Source organism: Syngnathoides biaculeatus, chromosome 9 (genome assembly GCF_019802595.1).
Source record: "Syngnathoides biaculeatus isolate LvHL_M chromosome 9, ASM1980259v1, whole genome shotgun sequence".
Taxonomy (NCBI): domain Eukaryota; kingdom Metazoa; phylum Chordata; class Actinopteri; order Syngnathiformes; family Syngnathidae; genus Syngnathoides; species Syngnathoides biaculeatus.
Window position 1 is genome coordinate 10,104,231 of NC_084648.1, and position 24,178 is coordinate 10,128,408.

Sequence of the window (24,178 nt, forward strand, 5' to 3'; positions counted from 1 at the left end):
GTTATGGTTGCAAATTAGAGCTTCATGACTGGTAACTTGCTTCAATTTTTTTTCAAGACACTGTTGGGATTCCAAATCAGTGTTTCACGACATTTTCAAGTTTTCAAATTAGGGTTTTGAACGGGGATATACTCTGCCCGACAAACTTTCTAATCTTTGATATAATCTCTACGGCGCTTTAGTAAACATGTGAGATATAAATTAAAGTGGTCTGCGCATTCCTCAGCTCCAGACGTTTTTCTGCAAAGAGGCCTGAAATCAGGTCATTCCAATTTCTCGCTCCGCCTCCCTTTCCGATCCCGAGCCAACACTGTCAACATAAACGTGCGCTCTCACAAGTGGGTCTTCGAAACGTAGGCAACCGATCAGAGGAAAGGGGGGTATCTGAGGTATATATTGACAAAGCGGATACAAAACTGGGTCAAACATAAGTATCTGTGAGAGTGCGTGGCCTTTTCTGGACACCCATATGACAAAACCAAACTGTCTTCTTTTTTTTTTTTTTTAAATGAAATTGAGACTTATACTAAATCCGCGTTAGAGAGTCACTCTATAGAGGTCTAAAGAGCCCAAATGCCAAGCCAAAACCTTTAAGCGAGAGTTATGGTTTCAAATTAGGTTTTTAAGAAAGAGATAGTTTTACTATATTAAGGCAAGACTACGGATTCAAGTTAGATCTTAAAGACAGGTTTAGTGTTTCAAATTAGGGCTTCAAGACAGGTTACTTGTACTCCAGCTACTGTAAGCAAATTCCTTTGTATCTTATAACATACGCGGACTTGGCCAATGGCGCTGACTGATTTTTTTCAAATTAGGGTTACACGACAGCATTAGGCTTTCACATTAAGGTTTTAAACCCGCATTATTGTTTCAAATTAAGTTTTATAACCCAGCATTGTGGTTTCAAACTAGAGCGTCAAGACAAGTTATTCGTTTCAAATTCTTGGCTTCAAGACGTTAGTTTATAATTAGAGATTCAAGACATCCTTTTTTAAATTAAGCTTTCAAGACACCATTTGGGTTTCAAATTATGCTTAGGGTTATGAACAATAAGTATTTCGAGCCATCGTTAAGTTCTCAAAATATAGGTGTGTAGACAAGATTGTGGTTTCAAAGTGGGGCATCAAATTGCAATTTCCCTTTTCTATTAGAAAATAAGTATTAAAATTGGAAATTGTATTTTTGTGTGCATGCCAGTTTATCACCTTGTCGTCGGTACAGTGTGCTGGGCAGCGTGCTGGAGCTCCACGACAGTGACCAGTCGCCTCCCCCGCCACACAACTTCTTCTTAGCTGCAGACTCCCGCGAGCGTCGGTACTCCCAGAAGCAACGGCGCTTGGACGGGCGCTCGCCTGGGCACTCGTCCGGCGGCCTCGCCGGTTCTGCCTCCGCCTCTGGATGTCAAACGCATGCAGAAAAGGGCAGTTGAGGCCTTCAAGACAAGGTACGGGTTTCCAATTCAAGGTGGAATACAGAGTTAAGGGGGTGAAATTGGGCCATTGAGCCCAGGTTTGGGTTTAAAGCCTCAATTAGGGCTTCGAATTAGTATTTCAAATCTGAGTTGATGTTTCCCATTAGGTATTTAAGTCTAGGTTAGGGTTTCACACAATGTTTAATATTTCCAATTGGGGTATTAACCATGTGTTAAGGATTGAAATTCACATTATTGTTTTAAAGTAGGGTTTGAATCCTGGGTTAGGGTTTCAAATTAGGTTTCTGGTTGGGATTTGAAGGCAGGAATAGAGTCCCAAATGAGGGTTTCAAGACAAGGATAGGGGCTTAGATATCAAATTAGGTTTTCAAAACAGGGACAGGGTTTCCAAATTGGGGTCTGAGGTATGGCTTATTAGGCTTGGGGTCTCAAATTCAGGTTTCAAGCCAGGTTATAGTTTAAAGACAAGGCTCGGTTTTCATACAGGGTTAGGGTTTCAAGACGAGGATAGGGGTCCATAATATAGCTTTCAAGACAGTTTAACTTTTTCTTTTCAAGCTTGTGTTAAGGTTGTCAAACTAAGACTGACGGTTAGGGCTTCAAGACTTAGGCTCGGGTTTCACAGAAAGGAATCAGATAGGGTTTGAGTTTCAAGTCAGGGATAGGGTTTCAAAGTTGGGAATAAATACAGGTATGTTTCAAAAGTGACTGTTTCAAACTCAGGCTCAAGCCATGGTTAAGGCTTCAAATAAGTGTTTTAAGTCACAATTGGGTCTTCAAAGTCAAATATGGAAAGAGGCTTTAGGCTTCGGTGTTTCACGCTTGGGTCAAGGTTTTGAACAACGCCTAGCGTTTGAAGCCAGGATTATGGCTTCAAATGAGCAAGGTTAAAGATTTCAATTGTTTTTTTTTATTTTACACTTGTAGATGTTATGACGGGAACTTATTAAAGTCTCCACACTGACAGACTGTTGACATTACTTGGAGGGGCTTCTGTTTTGGTTAGCATCAGAGTTCAATTGAGTTTCCTTTTGTTCGATATGATGGAGGCGTTTATCTCAAGAAGCCAAAGCTAATGGCGAATGCTAAATAATAAGAACAAAAACTGAGGGGAGGTTTTTGGAGGCAGCATCAATATAACACAACAGAGCAACTAAAAAATGACGTTGCATAATTAACACTGTAATGACCACATTTGTAATTGGCCTCAGGTTTCCATTAGATTACACACACACACACACGCACAAAGATGTGTGCGCAGACAGAAACACATTTATTTATTTAATGTGACGTCTGGCCCAGTCTGCACATAATGACATTGTCTGAACTCTCTTTGCCCTTTCTGCTACTTTCGTTTAGTGTTACACACACGCGCGCACAGTGACACAGGCATACAAACAAAGTAAGGTCAGCAAGAGCGCGCCTGTGTACGTCATGAAGAGTGAGAACTAGAATATTTTGGGGTGTGTGGTTTAGGAAATAACATTACATGTGGGTCATAATTTATTGATGTAAATGTACATGCTTGTGTGCGTGTTATTATTGAGTTACCTTGTGTATGAAATGCCCTACTCGAATACATTTGCCTTGCTTATCATTAAGGATGAATTTTAAATTGCATTTCCAGGAAGGTTTAGTTGGAAAACATATTTCTAGGTATGTTACTCTTTGCATTATCACAGCCATCACGATCTGATATGTTCATAAACAATACAAATGGAGTGAAGGCTTGCATGTGTCAAGCAGCCCACGAGAAGCTCATTCATCCTTTTCTCTCAGGTAGACTTGACAATTGTAATGGTCTTCTGACTGGGCTCCCCAAAAAGAGCATTCAACAGCTGCAGCTCGTGTTGTGACCAGAACAAACTCTAATTTCAAAGCCTTTACGCTGGCTTCCAGTCAGTTTTAGAAGAGATTTAAAGTTCTGCTACTGGCCTATAAATCACTAAATGGTTTAGGTCCATGAAAGATATGCCAATGGAATACAAACCCAGTAGAGCTCTGAGATCGACTGACTCAGATCTAATAATGGAGTGCCGAGTTTAAAGCAAACATGGTGAAGCAGCATTTAGCTATTGTGCTGCAAAAAAAATGGAATAAGTTGCCAAAGTGTGAGTGTTTTCAAATCCAGATTAAAAACTCTTTTTTCAGAGTACTTCTACTTTTCAGTGATACTTCTTGTACTAAAAACTGTAGTAATTGTACTTTTACATATGTTTTATTCATGTATTTGAAACCTTTTAATCACGTAAGGCCCACTGACTTATCTTGTGTATGAAATGTGCTATACAAATAAATTTGCTTGCATTGGTTAGTGTTTGAAACTCGTATTTGAAATCAGGGTAAAGGTTCCAAAACCAAGTTAGATTTTCAAGTTAGTGTTTCAAACTAGGTTTAGGGTTTCAAGCTATAGTTAAAGTTTGAAATTACGGTTTTATGCCTGGTTTAGGTTTTCAAATCAGGGGTGGAAACATGGGTTAAGGTTTTACATTTGTGTTTCAGGCCAGAGCTGGGGTTGCAAGCTACTTTTATATTTCAAATGAGTTTTTCAAGGCTGAGTTATAGTTTGAAATGAGGGTTTGAAGCTTTATGTATTCATAGGCACTTCAAATGTTATATATGGACTTGTTTTTAGTGTGTAGCATGTTTTTGTGCTCAATTAAGATGTTCATGTAAGGTTGCTTTAATTCTGGGAAGTGACTCCAGCAAAGCGGGATCTTTTTGTTGTTGTCCGGGAAATACAGCCACAAGCTTTGGTGGCCAGTGTGTGCCTGCGCCCGCGCCCGCACCCTTGGCCGCGGAAGACATACGACGTGGTCTGAGGTCTGGAACAGATACAGCGTGGGATGCTTTTCTGAATTCAGACCCAAACACTCACCGCATTCTGTTTCCGATGAGCTCGAGAGATCGGCCGCTGTCTCCTCCTCTCCTTCGTCTTCCTCCTCGTCCTCTTCCTCTTCTTCCTCTTCCTCATCCTCCACGTCTGGCTTCTCCTCCCTGTCCTCCTGCTCCTGCTGTGCCTCCTCCTGCTGCTGTTGGGCCTCCTCCAGGACACTGTGAGTGACGACCGGCTCTCCTCCCTGGCTGAGGGAATAGTTGTGCTCCTCGCTGCAGTGCTCCAGGAGCAAACCCAAAACCGGCGCCTTCTTCTGGTGGCCCTTCTCCTGTGTCACCTGAAGTGGGATCAAGTCGTACACAGTGTTGCCTTGAGATACGACCCGTCATTCAGTCTTTAATTTTGCTTTCACTGGCGAGTGCAAACTTGAGATACAAGTGATGAATGATGGAGGTGAAATCAATTCAACTCAAATCACTCCACAACAAGCAGCACTGTGGCAAATAGGGAGCAATTCTTAAAAAAAAAAAGAAACAAACTGTTTAATGGCACTCCCACTCAGGGCTGGGCAATTATTTGAGATGTAATTGGATGATGGCGTCTCATAATCGTATTAATATTATAATCAATGAAAAACAATTACTGTTCTAAAAGGGCGGGGAGTGCGTATGGAAGTTGCTACGTTGTAAAAATTGCATGCAGCAAGCGTATGGAGCATGTGACACCGAGGTTTACTCTAAAATTAAACACATCAAGAAGAATTACACTCATTGTATATTTAAATTCATGATTGTTCGTTTTAGAACCACTGCCAGCTTAATGCGAGCATGTAATGGAATACCCAACTCACAGGCTAGAGAAAATTAGCAAAAGACATCATGGGATGGAGTTACCTACAAATAATGAATAGTCACAGGTAATATAACAACACTCACGGGCATAAATTCTTCCCAATTTGTGACAAATTTGTTACATTAATAAAGTTCAGTTGTGAAAGTCTTGTACTATTTTTATCTTAAGATCAGTGTACCTCCATGCGTGTACAGACCACACTCCACCTAAGTGGCCGAGGCGCACAGCGGGTAGTTATCTATAGCAAGTAGTTATTTGTACCCACTACTTTTTTTATTGCTATTATTTAATACATTATTCATTTGCATTTTACTCATTTATATTCAGTTTGTTCTTTTAAGTTATATTTAATGTTGAGTTTTGCTAGTTGAATAAATACTACATTTTTGAAAGCAAAAATTAGAGACCTTTATGAATCGTGCAAGAGCATAATTTTACAGTATAAACTGCAGCATTAAATCTTGATCCACAAACTTTCTTTACATTCTTTTTAATTAATTTAATTACTTTATGTTTACAAAAAATGCAATGATATAGAGTGGTATGTTTCCTTATAGAAAAAAAAAAAACATCTGTAAATTGTTTCTGGGAGGGAAGGCCGGGAGAAATTAATATTTCCGTTCATTACAATAGGGAAAGATGATTTGAGATTAAATGTTTTGAGCTACAAGCCTGGTCACAGAAGAAATTAAACTTGTATCTCAAGGCAGCACTGTACCTGTAAATCAGAAGGAAGTCAAGTCTTAAAGGTCAGAGTGCAAAGATATAAAAAAACAAAAACAATCTTGAGAGCTTGAGAATCCCCTTACAAACCACAACTGCCATTTGGAGGTGATTACATAGCAGTTATACAGCAGTTTAATCAAGAAATTTAACTCAAAATGTGTTGCCTGCATTTTGAAATCGGGTGCCTTTCTATCTTCAGCTACCGTCTGCTATTTTCGGCTGCGACACAGCAAATGTACCCACAGATATCGCTGTTTGGTTTGTTCCAAAGTATTTTGTTGTTTCACGATGTTTTATAGTGTGCCAGCTGGTTGTACTAAGGGGCAGGCAGAGATAACAGCGTCTTTCGCTTTCCAAGCAAAATAAGAGCAATTTGAGATGACTGCATCCTCGAGGGTCACTCAGCAGGGAGGGAGCCGCACATCTGTGGCTTCTGCTGAGCACGCATTAGTAACTTTCAAACCTTCATGTTTTCGATAACATTTAGCAGAACATATTGGATACAACTGTGCGCACCATCATAACTAGGATGTGGCTGTGTTCGTAATTAACTAATGATATTAAAATTCATTTCGCATGAAAGTCAGCGCAGACTTGCCACCATGTAAAGTGCCTTTGATTAACTCTAAATAATCCTCAGCCATTATAGTAAACCTTTCGTCTATTTTATTTTATTATTTTATTTTTTTGTTTCTAGCAGAATTCTGAAGGTGTTGGGGTAAAACTGACTATTTAGAAATTCTCACAATTCCCTCCACTTTGACCAAAACCGCAGCTATGGAAAAACGGCCCCAAAGCGTGATGTTGCCACCACCACCCTTCATTGTGTATGAATGTGGTGTCCTTTTGGTGATGAGCAGTGTTGTGTTCGCGGCTAACATACCGTTGGGGGTTATGGCCAAAAAGTCAACTGTAGTTTCATTGGACCACAATACATTTCCCACATGAAAGGTTTTGTTATGGTATACCAATACGGCGAACATTCACCTATTCCAAGTGGCTATGGAATCCATCCAGCACATTATAAGTGGGTTCACTGTATTTTAACACCAAAAAAAATGCTTAGCTGAAAAATCTGTTAAAATACAGCAGAATAACGACGTACTGGAGGATTATTGTATCAAGGCAAATTAAAGTGGAGCCTAAGTTTCACAAAGACTGGCAAAACATCAAGCAAGTAAAGTCACCACTAAATTTCAGGGAAGTTAAGCGATATCTTGGGTTAAAGAAGTCATAAGTCAAGTCATAGGATCTTGTCAAAGTCAAGTGGAGTCTTTTGTAAATTTGAACCAATTCCTCAAATTATTGCCTTATGTCTGGCTGGTGATTGGTGGCTGTTGTCCCCCACATGTGACTGGTACACCTCCACAGTGTTCTCCTTCGTCACGGGGCCATCTAGTCCTCCACCCGAGGCGGCTACCAACTCGTCTTTGGTCGTCTTCTCAGCCGGCTTGTCCTCCTCACGGCTCCGTCCCCAGCGAGCCATAAGCACGGCGTCTTCGGAAGCCACGCCCAAGCCCAGCTTGGTGTACCGGGCCATCTCGTCCAGAGCGGACACATCCCAGCGTTCGGGGTGAAGCTCCTCACCAAGGCCACCGTCGTCAACCAAGTCACTGAGCAGCTCAAAGGGGCGTTTGCGGGGGGACGCCGGTGAGCCGAGCATGAGAAGAATGCTCTGGATGGAGGAAGAAAAGCACCACAGGATAAGTTACAACAGTGGACATGTTTCGTATTTTTCTTTTAATTTTTTTGTCACTGTTAAGGTTTAAAAAAAAAAAAAAAGGCTCCAAAGTTGGGTTTTAAACTTGAGTTTGTGTTTCAAAATACAGTGGTACCTCGGTTTTCGAATGTCTTGGATTTCGTACAAATCGGTTTTCGAACGAAAATTTCAAGATTTTTTTGCTTTGATTTTCGAACGAAAATCGGTATTCCAACACTTTGACCAGCTGACCCATGACGATTTGTTATTGTGCTTTCGAACGCACCCCCGAAAAAAAAACGGAAAAGACATAACACGCGATCGCACGCATTAGCGCGCGGCGCAACCAGTTTACTCACACACTCTTCTGCTCGCGGACGTTTCCCAGTACTGTAGTGAGTTTTTTTTCTTCAAATTGAGCAACATTAACCCCCGATCACGGCTCCAAAGAAGGCAAGTGGAACTGCTGGTGCTGAAAAAAGGAAAGTGGTGCGTAAAACTGTAGTCTTCAAGAAGGATTTGATAGCCGAGCACGAATCTGGTCTGCGTGTTTCTGAGCTATCGAAGAAGTATGGCATGGCGAAATCGACGATCGGCACCATTCTGAAACATAAGGATGCCCTCAAAGCAGGTGATGTTGCTCATGGAGCAACCGTGTTGACCAAGCAGAAGCCACAGATCTTGGAGGAACTCGAAAAGTTGCTTCTTATTTTTGTGAACGAGCAGCAGTTAGGTGGGGAGGAAGGGAGATGTCTGATGAGGCTGAAGGCAGGAAGGATGTCTCAAGTGTCGATATTAAAGCTATCTGCGCTAAATGGAACGACATCCATAATTTTGTAGAACTTCATCACCCTAATAAAGCTAAATGTTGCAGAGCACTGCAAAATTTTAATGATGTTGTTATGAGCCACTTCAGAAAAGTGGTTAAGAGATGGCAGAAACAAACAGATTCGTTCTTTGTGAATAAAGTCACCCCCACCGAAGACATTGAAAACTGTTGTTTTGCATTGCTTTTTTCTTTTGTTCCATTAACCCTACCTCTAGATGAAAGTTTTTTTTTTTTACGTTACGTACACTCTGTGCAAATAAACAATTTGGTTTATTCTTCCCTCATTATTGCTTGTTTAAAGTTATTCTGCAATTTTGTTAATAAAAAAGGTTTACTAGGGTGGGGGCCAAGTCGCTACAAAAACAGCAGTGCACTTCCAGCCTAGCATACTCTATCTACTAGGCTAAAGCATACATTTTAAGCAAAAAATAAATATATTTCTTAAATGATTTAATTATATAAAGTATTTAAACTATACATGTATTTCTACTATGCAGTTTATTTTCAGGAAAAGCTAAAAAAATCGGTTAAAAAAAAAATTTTTTAGGCTTGGAACGCATTATTTCATTTTCTATTCATTGTAATGGAAAAATGTGCTTCGGTATTCAACCAGCCTTCTGGAACGGATTGTGTTTGAGAACCGACGCACCACTGTACAGTCTTAGACTTGTGTCATGTTTTGAAGCCAGACTTATAGCTTCAAAGGTTTCAAATTAGGGTTTGAAGCCAAAATTATGGTTTCAAGTATGAGTTCCAAGGGAGGGCTGGGGTTTTAAACCAAAGTTAGTAATTCAGGCTTCAAGCAATGATTATGTTTGGGTTTCAAGCCCAGACTAAGACATAAATCAAGATTTCAAGGGTTTTAAATGAAGTTTCAAGACACAGTTAATGTTTCAATTTAGGGTTTTAAGCTAAAATTTCAAACCTGAGTTAGGGTTTCGAGTTAGGGTTCTCACCTGGTCGTACTCTGTCCTGCCCCCTTGAGGTGACATGGCCATTGGATAAGGGCTGAGCAAACCCCGGTGGCCCCCGTAGGCCTCGCCAAAAGCAGGCTCCATGCCATTCATACCCGGCTGAGGAACCACAAACGCAAGCACACACATGAAAGCACATCCAGCATAGACAACCAATGAGGGGCTCATACTGACACTACTTTACCTGAGGCATGCCCAAGGCCGTTGAGGGGCGGGGTCAGGTCGTAGTCACAAAATCACTTCTGGTCAGTTAGACTGAACAAACGCAGAATGTACACTCAGTATACAATAAGTGTCAATCAATACACGGTCAAAAAAAGTGCACAATACATGCAATGAATAACAAGATGCAAGAAATGGGCAAAAGAAGCCTCAAAAAGTTCATTTCAAACAAATATGCAGCTAAGCTGTTTTCTCTGAATTCTTTTGGGGGTCCACTACTCATGGGCAGCAAGGGGAGAATTTTCACCCTCCCCCCAAAAATTCTTGCTTTTTAATTGCATTTGTCTTTGAGGACCCTTTGAAATGAGAACAAAATGTTCTCTTCATAGCAAAAATGTCAGGCTTTTCTCTTCTTTTTTCTTGTCTTCTCGCCTATTGAGTCTTCCAACTTTTTTGTGGGTTTACTCATGACAGACCAGTCTAGCAATTTTCATGTTGCTTTGGTGACACTGACGTTCGGGGATGAAGTTTTGAAAAACAATAACTACCGTGATTGTAGTTGACAGCGGTGTATGACTTCACGACAGTATTCAGAACCGTTGCTAATATCTGGACTCTTACCGCAGAATCACAGAAGGTCAAAAGGTCGAAGGTTCTTCACATGACGCAGCCTTGTAGCTCACTGAAAAGCGATAAAAAGAAGACATTGAACACAACCTTAATCGAAGGCCACAAAATAATCCCCATTGGTTCCACCAAGTGGTAAGTGTGGTGATACATTGAGTTGACTTCAGCTGTTCTGTTTCTACTCTGCTTGCGCGCTGAACATTTCAACCACCAGCAGTGGACCAAAGAGAAGAAAGTCAACAGTGTATGCTGAGCAGTGATTCTGGTACTAAAAAAAAAAACGTGTAGTGGTACATTAATTTCTCCAATAGACTAACCAGGATGCAATTACTAATGGGTTTACAACGTTTTAAAGGTTCTCCACCGTAACATTCACAAACATCTACCATGCACATAATTTGCAGATCTAAATGTAGTGGAAAGAAAGAGATTGGGAAGTGATTGTTGATTCTAATGTACAATGCTACCCTAGGGTCAAATTTTCCAGAACTTTAGTTTTGACTCTCATAGCTATGCAGATGACACACAGTCATATGTAGCAGTGTTTCAAAATGACTATCGTTCAATTGAGGTGTTGTGCCTCTCTCTAAACCAGATAAATAACAAGAGAAGCCAACATTTCCCTAACTAAACCACAACAAAATAGATAATTGTTTTTGGCAATGAAGAAAAAATAAAAGGATTTATGTTTGTAAATACCTGGACTCCTTATCTTTAAAAAGCAAAGACCAAGTTCGAAATTTTGGTGTTCTGATTACGACCTGACCTTCAACCGTCATATAAAATCAATTTCTAAAACTGCCTTTTATCATCGGAAGAAAATATCCAGAGTGAGGTCTTGCATGTGTCAAGCAGACCTGGAAAATCTTAACCATGCTTTTATCGCAAGTAGACTTGACTATTGTAATGGTCTTCTGACTGGGCTCCCCAAAAAGAGCATTAAACAGCTGCAGCTCGTTCAGAATGCTGCAGCTCGGGTTGTGACCAGAACAAAGCGGTCAGAGCCTATAACTCCAGTTCTAAAGTCTCATCACTGGCTTTCAGACAGTTTTGCAATAGATTTTAAAGTTCTGCTACTGGTCTAAAATCACTAAATGGTTTAGGTCCATGCAAGATATGCCAATGGAATACAAACCCAGTAGAGGTCTGAGATCGACTGACACAGGTCTAATAATGGAGTGGAGAGTCCAAAGCAAACATGGTGAAGCAGCATTGAGCTTTTATGCTGCAAAAAAAAAATGGAATAAATTGCCAACAGAGGTGACATCAGTCCCAAGTGTGAGTGTTTTCAAATCCAAATTAAAAACTCTTCTTTTTCTTCATGCGTTTTAGAGTACTTCCCCTTTTCAGTGTATTTCTTGCACTTAAAGCAGTTTTAATTGTAATTTTTCAAACGTTTTTATTTTTCAATTTGAATGCTTATAATCCTGTAAAGCGCATTGAATTACCTCATATATGAAATGGGCTACACAAATAAATTTGCTTTGGTTTACTAAAAATCACATGAGTGAGTGCTAAAATCACCCACAGCTTTGCTCGTTATGTAATCTTGTCACTTTTTCTTGCTTTTCCCATCAAAATCACAGTGGTGGGAGCAATGGTGTGTGTGTTTGTACGCCCACAATATCAAACCGCCACTTACTTTCATGTTTTCGTAAACATGCGCGTGCACACACACCCACAAACACACACACACACACACACACACACACACACGCACGCACGCACGCACACACGCACACACTTCCCTTCACAGAGAACAATCGACATCCATCCACCTATCATTGTATCTGTCAGTTAAGTGTTTTCAGAAAAGTGTACTGGGAATTGTGTTTATTTATGTTTAGGTACTTACTATACTGTGTTGTCATGTCAATTTTGCACTGAGTTGATGCTTTATCACTAACATTTAAGCTATTGTTTCATATCTTGATGTAATTAACATGTGGCGTACATTGCAAAATAATGAGTACAGTTAGGCTAATGCTTTTTTTTGGTAGTAGATAAGTGACATTCCTGCCACTCTGAGTTGCCACAACAAAAATAACAACAGGCTTGATGCACTGGCAAAACAAAACAAAAAAAAAAAGTGATCAACAAAACAATAGTTCCCATTCTAAGTAAATCTAAGTATTATCATTGCAAAGCCTTTTTTGTTGTTGTTTATTTTTCAGATGGAAGCATCAAACTTTAAATGTCAATGTGGGCCCTGAGTTCCAAAAAATTGCGCCCCCCCCCCCCCCACCTTGAGATCATAATATGCTGCTGAACAGGTTGGAAACGTGGGTAGGACTAAATGGAAGAGTCCTTAAATGGTTCAGGTTCTATCTGGAGGAAATGAGTTATTTTGTAACCATTGAAAGTGCTCAATCCCAAAAAATGGGAATAACATATAGGGTTCCTCAAGGGTCAATTCTTGGACCACTCCTGTTCAGCCTGTTCATTCGTCCCTTGGGTCAAATTCTTCCGAACTTTAATTTGGACTATCACAGCTACGCAGATGACAGTTATATTTAGCAATGTCTCCAGATGACTACAGTTCAATTCAGGTGTTGCGTCACTGTCTAAGCAGATAACTGGATGAGCCAAAATTTTCTTTAACTAAACCACATCAAAACTGTGATACTGTGACTGTTTTTGGGCATACGAGGATTACAGTTAGTAAATACCTACTTTCTCACGATAATACTCACTATCGTTAAAAAACAAACACCAAGTCCAAAACCTAGGTGTTCTGATACATTTCGACCTGACCTTCAACACTCATATCAAATCAATTACTAAAACTCACTTTTACTGTCTGAAGAATATATCCAGAGTAAAGGTTTGCATGTGTCAAGCTGACCAGGAAAATCTCCTCCATGCTTTTATCCCAAGTAGACTTCATTATTGTACTGGTCTTCTGATTGGACTCCCCAAAAAGAGCCATAAATAGCTGCAGGTCATTCAGAATACTGCAGCTCGGATTCTGACCGTAAAGAGGTCAGAGCATAGTACTCCAATTCCAAAGTCTTTACACTGGCTTCCATTCAGCTTTAGAATAGATTTTAAAGTTCTTGTACTGGTCTATAAATCACTAAATGGTTTAGATCCTGAATACAGCGTTATCTTGCTACTTCGTGCTCCTGTTTTTGCGGATTCAATGCTTCGTGTTTCTTTTTCACCCCCCCCCAAAAAAAAGAATAATTTCAAAACCCAGTAGAGTTTTGAGATCGACTGACTAAGGTAAATAGTGAAGCGCAGAGGCCAAAGTAAACGTGGTGAAGGAGCATTTTGCTATTATGGTCCACACAATTTTTTTCTCTTGGGTTTTAGAGTATTTCCATCTTTAAATATTTCTTCCACTATATGGTGATTTAATTATTTTATTAATGCCTGCTTTTTATTTTTAAATGCTTTAAATCATGTAAAGAATGTTGAGTTTCTGTACCTTGTGTACAAAATGTTCTATACAGGTAAATTTGCTTTGCTGCAAAACATTCAAACACGTCACCGTTGGTGTAGTGCAGGGTTGTCCAGACTTTTTTTTTTTACCCCAAGATCTACTTCTCAAGCATCCAGCCTCTCGCAATCAGGGGGGGATTTTTTTTTTTTTTTTTTTAGAACGACCAAGTCGCAAGGAGCTACCCACTACAAAAATGACAAATATATTCATTTATTTTAAAGTATACTGAGGATTCTTTATGTGTAAATGTACGTTTGTCTGCCTTGCCTAACCGCATAAGCCAATATTACACAACATAATTAACTTTAAACATTTTTTGTAACTATCTGAGTTCACATTGATGATGACAAAAGACCATATGAATGAAAATGCACACCTGGGCTGTGTCACTCACGTCAGAGTATTCGTCCAATTGCTGAACTGAACCCGGAAACGATGCTTCCATGGCGGCTGTCGCTGTTGAACTATATTGTGTAAAAAGTGTTCACTTTTCTTATTTCCAGCTTGCTTTTCGGCGGTGTCGTATTATCCATGAACAGTTCGAAAATGCCACGACACATTTCACTACATTGGCAGATGAGGCAAACACACTTCGAAAATGACATCGTTAAAACGTTAGCCGCCTCCCATTCCGTAAGAAAATACGTTTTTGTCTTCTTTACTGTAGCATACATATTGTTTGTTAAGATCTCTTAAGCAAGAGCTTAAAATAGGGGGGAACGCACTGACAGCGTGTTTTCCTGTACTGTCGTTGTTTGCACAAAAAACGCAAAAAAAAAAAACTTTGTTTTTTCTCTCGCCACGCATCGTGATCGACGCATTGAGCACCCCTGATGTAGTGCAACACTTGCCTGACATTGGTGCAGGCAGTGTGGCTTCCCACTCTGTGACAGTGTGAGTGCAAATGTTTATCCGTGTCTATATGTGCCCTACAACAGATTGGCTACAAGTTCAGGGTGTCATCTTCCTTTTTCTCAAAGTCAACTTAGATAGGCTCGAGCACCCTGTGACCCTAATCGGGATATACGGTGTTGAAAATGGATAGATGGCTAATTAAAACCACATAATTTTGTCAAATGAAAGTCTGCTAGCTAATGCTAACATATAATGCGAAATGCCACAAATCGGCTGACAGAAGTTTGCGTTGATGTGAAAGTAATTAAAGCTTCAAAATCTGCCCATTTACACACTCAGCAATAGTAACATACAAACAGAGCAGACAACAAGATTTTTTTGTCAAGCTTTCTGAGATTCTTGCAAACATAGCAAGGGGTCTAAATTGACCTCTCTGTACAGGGCACTTAACCACGCCTCCTGAAGTGACGTCACCCCACGTGCGCTGACGTAAGACAAACAGTAAAAATGGCAAATACAATACAATACATTCTTAACTGAGACAGACTCCATGCTTCGGATTTCATTCAAATCAACGATATATTATAGATTCTAAATACAATACATTCTTAACTGAGAGAGACGCCATGCTTCTGATTTGATTCAATCATTCACACGTAGCAATGTTACGCTAGCGAAGAACGTCTCATTCATTTATACGAGACGTGTATTGAAAATCAAATATAGGGCATATCTTCGTGCAAACAGTCTGGTTAAGCTTCGGACGCGAGCCGGCAAGAAAGCGACACGTTTGTGCAGTCCGATCATCGCTAAATATCGCTCAACAAAGAATAAGTGTGTCAATCGTTCACACGTAGCAATGTTATGCTAGCGAAGAACGTCTCATTCATTTATACGAGACGTGTATTAAAAATCAAATATAGGGCACATCTTCGTGCAAACAGTCTGGTTAAGCTTCGGCCGCAAGCTGGCAAGAAAGCGACACGTTTGTGCAGTCCAATCATCGCTAAATATCGCTCAACAAAGAATAAGTGTGTCAATCGTTCAAAGGTAGCAATGTTATGCTAGCGAAGAACGTTTCATTCATTTATACGCGACATGTATTGAAAATCAAATATAAGGCATACCTTTGTGCAAACATATCTGTTCCGGTTGATATTAGATGGATTTAGTTGATGATGCGGTCTTCCACAAAGTTTGATCCATCGAAGGCATTTTTCGTACTGGGTCTTCGGTTTTGGAAAGGAACGAATCAAACTCCACCAACTAGCCTTTCAGGATACCTGTCGTCACTATTACAAAGTCCGTGACTACACCGCTTAACCATATTTTTTGTTAAATAACCCAAATACGCGATAAAACGTTAACAAAACCTATACTGGACCATGCAATGTTGTCTCAGAAAATGGCGAGAGCAAAAAGGGGCTTTGGTTTATGCAGATCTCTGGCCTCTGATTGGTCAGTGACGCGGATTGCGCAATATCCACGGAGGGGTCAATTAAGTCAGAGGCCGAAAAGAAGACTGTGACGGGAAGTCGTACTTTCCAAAGATCCAGGAACTTTTAATGGTGGCATCTGCAGTGAACATATTTGACTGGAAGATTTGAGTACCAGGACAGGTAGCAGAATCCAAAATACATTTTAACTACTGTTATCACTATATGTTATGAGGAGAGGTAAGTAACACTTCCAGTGCTGAATGCTTCTGATTGGACACCTCCAGCGAGCTTTAAAACTTGCTATCCAAAGTTCTAGCGGAGAGAATTATTTTATTTGATATTCCAACAGGATTTGCAGGAGACTATTTTCAGTAGCGGATTACTCCATTGGTTCTCCATCCATTGCCATAACAACAAGCAAATGCCATGTTATGGGTGGGCTGTAGCTAACGTTCCCTCTTAACACTGCCTCCCTGGCTCCACCTCCTGTGGTTGGACTCCACCAATGTGATCACGGCAGCTTGACAAAAAGTGAGATTCCACCACAGGAGAGGCAGTGAAGGGAAGTGGCTTGATGATGAAACACAGAGTAATACATTTTCACAAATACACACGTGCACACACTTACAGTAGCCCTACTGCTTGCTATCTGTCAAAAATGCGGGAGAAAAAAAAGCACCTCATGCTTGACCGTTAGGAGAACAATGCCACAACACTCTCGGTGGACTGAGTTGAAGAATGAGGAAATGAGGATAGGCAGGGCAGCCGTGATAGTGCCTTGTTGGCACGCCTTGTGGAAAAGTCACATTTGGCACATGGAGGCGGCCAGCTTCCGACACAAACACCCGAGACGAAAACAAATGATCCAAAGCATGGTTCGGCAAAGTATGGCATCATCAAAAGTCATGTAAAATATATATATATATATATATATATATATATATACATATACATACACACAGACATAGAGCTCCATCCATCTCTTTTCTTTTGCCGCTTATCCTCATGAGGGTCGTGGGGAGTGCTGGAACCTATTCCAGCCATCATCAGGCAGGGGGCAGGGTACATCCTGAACTGGTTGCCAGCCAATCGCAAGGCACATTGAGATAAACAGCCGCATTCACAATCACACCTAGGGGCAATTTAGAGTGTATCACAAATCATTTGTAACTCCCTCAGACCATGCGTACGCACAAATAAAAATAGAAATAGAAAATAAAATAAAAAGATTAGCTTTTGAAAAAAAATGTCAAACATCTTTTCCCCAAGATGCACGATGGATTGGAAATTCAGTTATTTATAAAAACAACATCTTAAACGATAATAAATCAAAGGTTGAATTGTGAGTTCTTTTTACATGAGAATGAACCAAACACAAAAGTACACAAAACATCTCCCTCTTAGTCATGTCCTGATAGCATCACCCGTGGTTAGCATTTTTTACTCATTTTTCCACACACTGATGTGATTCTATTTTCTCCGAGGCAGCGTGCTGGCTGATACAGGAGGCATGCGGAAGAAGCCGCCAGTTTGTTGTGTGTACGTTCACCATGGAGCAAAAGATCCAAAGGTCTCCGAGCTCATAAACACGATGACAACAGCTTGCCAAAAAGCTCTCAACCTTAAGCTAAGTAACGCTATATTGTGGATGAGAGTGTTGCTTATGCAACCACGAACCTTTATGGACGACAAAACAGCAGTTGAATTACACAATAACGCTAAAACAAAACATTGCAGTGCATTTATTTCTTTGATATAAAAGCTGTGTTGGGAATAATCTATTCATTTTCTTTTCATTTTGTCGACTATAAAACACTCTCTTCACTTGAATGAAACAGTTTCCGAACACCTCTTGCGCGCTATTAATTACATTGAAATGATAGCTAGTATTGAACAAAAACAAATTACATTAACATTTTTAACCCAACATTGGATAACAGGAAGAAAACGGATGGATGGATGAATGTATGTACTGTATGGATATTTTATGATGAGTAGACCTACAGCGATTGAATATTTTTTGTAGTTTTCCAACGTGACACGCTGATCAAATCAGTGTAAAGTCTATTTCTTTGTTGAGGATTCAAAAGGTGTTTGAAGTACTTATTATATTTTCTTTCCACAAAGATGGCTGCCACTTGTCACATTGCTATTTTTACAACTGATTATTTTACTGATTACCCAATCGATTCACCGTATTAAACAAATGCCTCATTAGTAAACAAAGTGCGTGTGTGAAGTACAGCTATTGTTTTCCAATTGAAGTTGCCATCTCATGTTCCACGCTGTAATATCTGTGACTTTGAGTGTGTATGCTAGTAAAAGGCGGGGCCTAGCCTGGTGAGGTTGGAGTTACCGAACGAAAGTGTGCAGTTGGCCGTGGTGATCTCAGGTTAGGGGCTGGTTGTTAACTGGCTGACCGTTAACCAGTCCGCGTGTAAAGTGAGCGCCTGAGCATCTGTTGTGGCTTGTGACGTGTGCGGTGTGGTATGAATTGGAATTTACATCTTGAATTTGTTATCATTTGTTCAGAAAACAATTGAACCTGCACCGGCAGTTGTGTCGGTTATCAACCACTTGCAGGAGGATTACAATTCCTTCTACCTAGCAGTTACTTGGCTACATTAAATTGCTAACGTCGATTACCTTGTGTTGGCGATAGCAGAAGTGCTATTGTAGTACATTAGTTCTGCTTTAACGTATATTGCACCCTTAATTAAATACAAAAAGATTGAAATTTTGGACAGTCTGTATTTTACTCATACTTTCCTCCTGGCTCGCCATTATCGCTCCTCATTTTCGTGTCAACGCAACAGATTATGCACGAAAATGGCGCCCAAGTGTGTACGTCTAAAGAAATGAACTGAGTGGCCCGTGTGACTGCGCCGTTGAGAGGAGTGCGTTAGCGTTACGTCTACGACGTCATACGTTTGTCAGCGCATTGCTTCACAATTGACTCCGTGTGATAAAGACACCTTGTTGTCCACGTCAGCCCCTGTCCCGGAAAACCGAGACCCACCGGTTTGGATCGGTTACCCTGGGCCTCTGCTTTGCTCTCCATATCACTCCCACCACCACCACCCTCCCCTCCACCAAATTGTTTCAGCATATTGGAACAATATCACTCTTTAGTTATGTAGTAGTGAGTCAAATGTCATGGGTGAGTGAACATCACGCAGAGAGGGAAGATTAACTTCTGTTAAAACATATACCTACGCAATTTCATTCTATAAGACCAAAAATGAAATAATAGGTCCACTCTATAAACCTGCAATGTCTTTAAGAGTGTTCCTGCCTTTCTGACTTGAAAAAAAAAAAAAAAAAAAAAAAAACACTCTTAGTAGGCAGTAATATTTCATGTTAGTTAGAATAGCCACAATTTCTAATGTTACAACTTTCAAAACATATGGTAAATTCTATTAAATTATTGAACAGAATTTCTCAACGGAGAGTTTTGTTGTCGCGAGTGAGCATTATTACTGTTGCTGCGATAATAGCGTTTTGGAAGTACTGCATACGAATGTAGACGCTGGATGGACGAAAAGGAAAGCACAGAAACTACTAAAACATATTGAGGACTCGATAAGCAAAAAAACGTTCACAAAGAGGCAACAAAACAGAAGAAAGGGGCTAAACCAAATATGGACAATGCAGACCGAAAACTTGGTCTAACAAATTTATTTCAGTTTTTCTTTTAACGGATATCCACATTTTTATACTAAGTCAGTGGTAGAGGCTCGATTCGTGGAGGTCTAATTTGCCGAAATACGGGACGATTAAAAGATTTGCCCCCACGCCCCCCAAAAAAAACACCTGCAATAGCTGCATAAAGTAAAGAATTGCAATTTTCATATAGATTTTCTGTCAAAATGAAAGGAAATCAATTTAGCAAGAAACAAGACACTTGATGTGACTTAGTGGGCCACAATAAAATGATGTCCTCAGGCTCTGAATTAATGTGCCGTGTGTGGGTTGGGATGATTGTTGTCAAAAGTATCCATAAAAAAACAACACTTTTATTATTGTGCTTGTAGTTGTTACTGTATTATTAGTATTATTTCTCATGTACCAAAATGTTGATGTGAAACCGCTGTCAAACCAAAGCCGAAAGCTCAGCAGAGACGCATTGTTATTGCGTGTAGTGCTCTTAAGTTTCAGTCTAAATGTGGGAAAAGTATGTAAAATTGGCTATTAATAGCTAGTATAAAGAGAGTTGTGTGGGTCTAGAGCACAGATGTCAAACTCAAGGCCTGGGGGCCATATCTGACCTGCCACATGATTTTATGTGGCCCGCGAACCCAAATCTAGAGTGTCAATTTCCATGATTCTTATAAAAATCTGTACCAAAATTTCAAATTGTCATACATCATGACTGATAAACTTGAGATATTGCAAGAATTTTTGAGTCACCAAACGTGAATAGTTGAAAAACACATTACCCTTGATTTCTGATTCCCTAACTAGTTCATAAATTGATGATGTAAACATGATGGAATGACTAAATATTTTTGTCTCACAACCATAACAGGAAACCAGAACAATAATGTGGCCTGCGAGAAAAATGAGTTTGAGACCCCTGGTCGAGAGTGTCAAATTCAACAACCAAGTCAATCAGAGCCAGCGTTGTTAAATGCACAGATTAATGTCAGCTTCTGATGACTGAAACATCCTCAATTGATGACCTGGTGGTGCTAAATTGACATTCAGGCCTCAAAGCGTCTCTGGTTGACGTGGTAACGCAAAAAAATATTAAAAAGCCAGACGCAAAGAGCTCCAATGTTGTTGGATGCACAGATTTGTATAGCATCGTTGGCCTCAGCACTCTGACGAGAACACCAATTTCAAGCACAAGCTTTACTACACACAAGAACTATCATGAGGAATACACCCAAAACCTAAACAGAGCTTTAATGTTGTTGGATGCGCAGAAGCCGTGAAAAATGTAAGCGCAGTTACCCGGCCTCCACAAACAAGCGGCCAAAATGACTTGGATTTTGTTTTTATTTTATTTAAAACCAGCCTCAATATCGCAAAGATGTTAATGGATCCATCCTGGAATCAAAATGGTTATTGTCCATCTATTCGTAGCACCCTCTATGTAGCAGGAAGTAATACAGTACTGCCAGCAACCAAAATAAGATGGCCCATGTCACTCCCTTGTCACTCTATAGCAGGGGTGTCAAACTCATTTTTCTTGCGGGCCACATTGTCGTTACGATTCCCTCAGAGGGCCGTTATGACTGTGAATCCATGAAAATCTTTCGCCTCATCATATTTATACATGAAATTTATGAACTAGTTTTGGCATCAGGAATCAAGCGTAATGGGTTTTTCAACTTTTGTTCATTTGGTAACACAAAATGATTGCAATATCTCAACTTTATCATTTATGATATGACAATTTGACATTTCATAACAGATTATCACAAAAAACATGGAAGTTGATATACATGATTTGCCTTCGCAGGCCACATAAAATCATGCGGCGGGCCAGATCTGAGTTTGACACTCGTGCTCTATAGTGCCCTATGTAGTGAGTTGGGCATTTTGTAGCACTGCTTGAATGTGTATTAACGATATTTGGTTGTTAATATTTTACATTAGTTCTGATTTTAAACTCAAATTGTTGATCAAAATAGACAAAATAATTAAATGCAGGGCCATTATATGTATCTATGGTAAGATATTATACATTTACTGTACGTTTTTCACAAATTCCTCATACCCCTCTGTGGAAAACCTACAAAAAAAAAAAACTACAAAGTTGGGAGTGATGGTTTGAAAATAAGACTACAGCAGACGTCCTTGCACTATTACATGGAAAGTTATGATTCCATTCATTAACAATGCCATAAATGCACTACGGTTTTATGTATGCAATCTTATGTGCGTATTACACACAAAGTCCTTGTGGGCCATGTGAGCAGACAAAGAATTTAGCAGCAGGGGTGCGCTTAAAAAAAGCTCTGTGCTAAGAAAGGGGTTACAGCTTGTTGAGGCATGGATGCAGAATAAATACATTCTAAAAAGAAAGTGAAAGGAAGGGGGCGGGGGCTGCATGGAGCGAAAGGGCGAAAGAGAGAATTGACATCGGTCAGTCAAGCCTTGGTCGCCGGTTGCTTTGCTTTGCCGAGAAGAGCGCTCATGAGACCGGAGGAGCAAAGTAGGAGGGGCGGGTCTGTCTGTCTGTCTGGAGGACAGCGTGCCAAATTCAAGCCTAAAATGTGTGGAAACTAGAATTACTTTTCAAAACGTAATTTGAATACCTAAATGACGTTCCAAGGAGCTCCGGTTCTCCCGGAACCGGTGGCCCGGTTCACCGACGCCTTTTCGGTCCTCAAGTCAACAACCCGCCTCGCTCCCTTGTCCCCTCCAAAATCCATTTTTTTCCAGGAAGCACAAATAAAGCGGCGAATGGGACGCACCGAGTGGGCCATATGACGGCGCCGTGTGCCACACATCTGGAAGCCGGAGAAGTTGCATTCGTAACGGCGGAGCGGGAGGACGACAGCTGCCCCGGCCCCCGCGAGGGTGGCAGCCAGCCGGCCGGCCGCGGGTCCGGCGTGGCGCCGGGGAGCCGCCGGATTGCCCTTCCGCGCCCACGCCCCTTCACCTACCAACACTTTTACTCGGGTTTATACCTTATCCCGCGAGCAATAGACATGCCTAATAGTAATATTACTGAAGTAGACTTACCGGGAAGCAGTTGCCGTTCGCGGCGGAGGCTGGCAGACAATAAAAATGGGGCCGCAGCTGGCACTGCCACCGGATGTCCAACATGAATTGTTAATACGACCCATTTGGAAGCGCCCACTTTCCACGAGTGGCACATCTTTATGCTCAGCTTTGTTAAATACTAAATGTGCCAGTAAAACAGAATTTAAAAATCAGGAGAAGAAAAAAAAGTTGGACGCATGTGTGTCCACCTGCCGACGAGGCCCAGAGCACTTGTACACGAACCCGGCTACCATTTAGCCCAATTAGCCGCTAAGACCCCCGCCTCCCAAAAAAACTGACCACGATGCCACTGAAAACACCTTTTACCACTTTGCGAACACAACATCGTGGTCCAAAAGGCACAGCGTGCATTCTAAGACAACTTTTAAATAAATAATGATCAATGTGCAACTTGGTGAACGCATACTTTAGTGTCGTATATGAAATGAGCAAGGAACCATTTTCTCATGTACAGTATTGTAACTACTATATATCATTTTAAGAGTGTTAAAAGTGTGTCGTGTTGATTATTCAGATGGTTAAAAGTTTATGTTTGTGTGTTCAAACAGTGGTTGGGGTGTGTGTGAGGTGAGGTTAGGCGAGGTGGGCTTTACCTCTCCGTATCCTCGGATGTCCCCCTCGCGAGAGTGAATGCTCCTCCGGATCCCGGATATGAAACAAAAATGTCCGCCTTGGTGTGGGGCCCGTTTCTAGGTTGCTTTTTTTTTTTTTTTTTTTTTTTTTGTAAATTTGTGTAAGGGGGCGCGCACCATCCACCGCGAAATAGGCGTCGGTGGAGGAGGAGGCCGACCTCCGTGGACGCCGTTCAGCCGGGAAGTGCCGCTCGGGGGAGGGTGTCTAGTTTACGCAGAGTTTAGCCTCGCTGTGCACCGGACACAGGCGACTGTTGTGTGGCTGCCTGGTGGACGTCCCCCTCCTCCTCCTCCTCATCGTTGCCGTCTCGTCTCACCGGGGCTCCATTGGTGGGGGCGGGGGACAGGGGCGGGTGGGCCGCGCACCCCCGCGGCCTCGCGATATGGTGCCGTCCGGCTGCACAGCGGACATGACACAGCAAGCGAGGCCGCGGCCAGGCGGACGTAAAACGCAGGTGAAATCATTTTATGGTCGCCGCTTCACTGCGGGTTCGAGGAGGTGGGACGTGGTTGAACACTAAAGCCACTTTTCCAGCTCTTGTCGTTGATTTTACTGTGGAGGGGGGGGACGGGGACGAGCGCTTCAAGTTCACTGGAAAACACGAGGTGAGAGGCCGTACCACCTCTCTGGAGTTTCACAATAAAAGCGACCCCCGTTCAAACCCTGCGGCGAGGTTAGTGATGCGCGTATACGTTTACTTCCGGTCGTATTAATGTCACCGACTTGACACGTGGACCACGTGACAACGGAAGTGGCGTGTGTTTACAAACGCAAAGTTGCCGAAGGGGGCGGCGTGACGCGACCGCGTTTATAAGGACAGAGACGGCAGATGTGAACCCGTTGAACCCGAAGCCTGGACGGGACACTTGAAGGCAAAGCCCCCCTCCCAGGGCTGGAGGCGCGCCACCATACATTCCATTTCAACAAGTAT

General features: G+C 41.3%; 1 protein-coding gene across 2 annotated transcripts in view; it reads right to left on the reverse strand.

Moving 5' to 3' along the window:
- The window catches only part of LOC133506273 (CREB3 regulatory factor-like), a 34,262-nt gene extending 10,453 nt beyond the window's left edge, over positions 1 to 23,809 (reverse strand). Inside the window, exons 1-7 of one of the 2 annotated variants that reach the window (XM_061830251.1) lie at positions 23,208 to 23,809; positions 10,132 to 10,192; positions 9,533 to 9,603; positions 9,331 to 9,447; positions 7,156 to 7,521; positions 4,311 to 4,605; positions 1,206 to 1,394 (exon numbers count right to left, since the gene is read on the reverse strand). In XM_061830251.1, the coding sequence (XP_061686235.1) occupies positions 1,206 to 1,394; positions 4,311 to 4,605; positions 7,156 to 7,521; positions 9,331 to 9,447; positions 9,533 to 9,541 (976 nt within the window). In that variant the 5' untranslated portion in view covers positions 9,542 to 9,603; positions 10,132 to 10,192; positions 23,208 to 23,809. The other variant, XM_061830252.1, reaches the window with a different exon arrangement.
- Between the last annotated feature and the right edge of the window lie 369 nt (positions 23,810 to 24,178).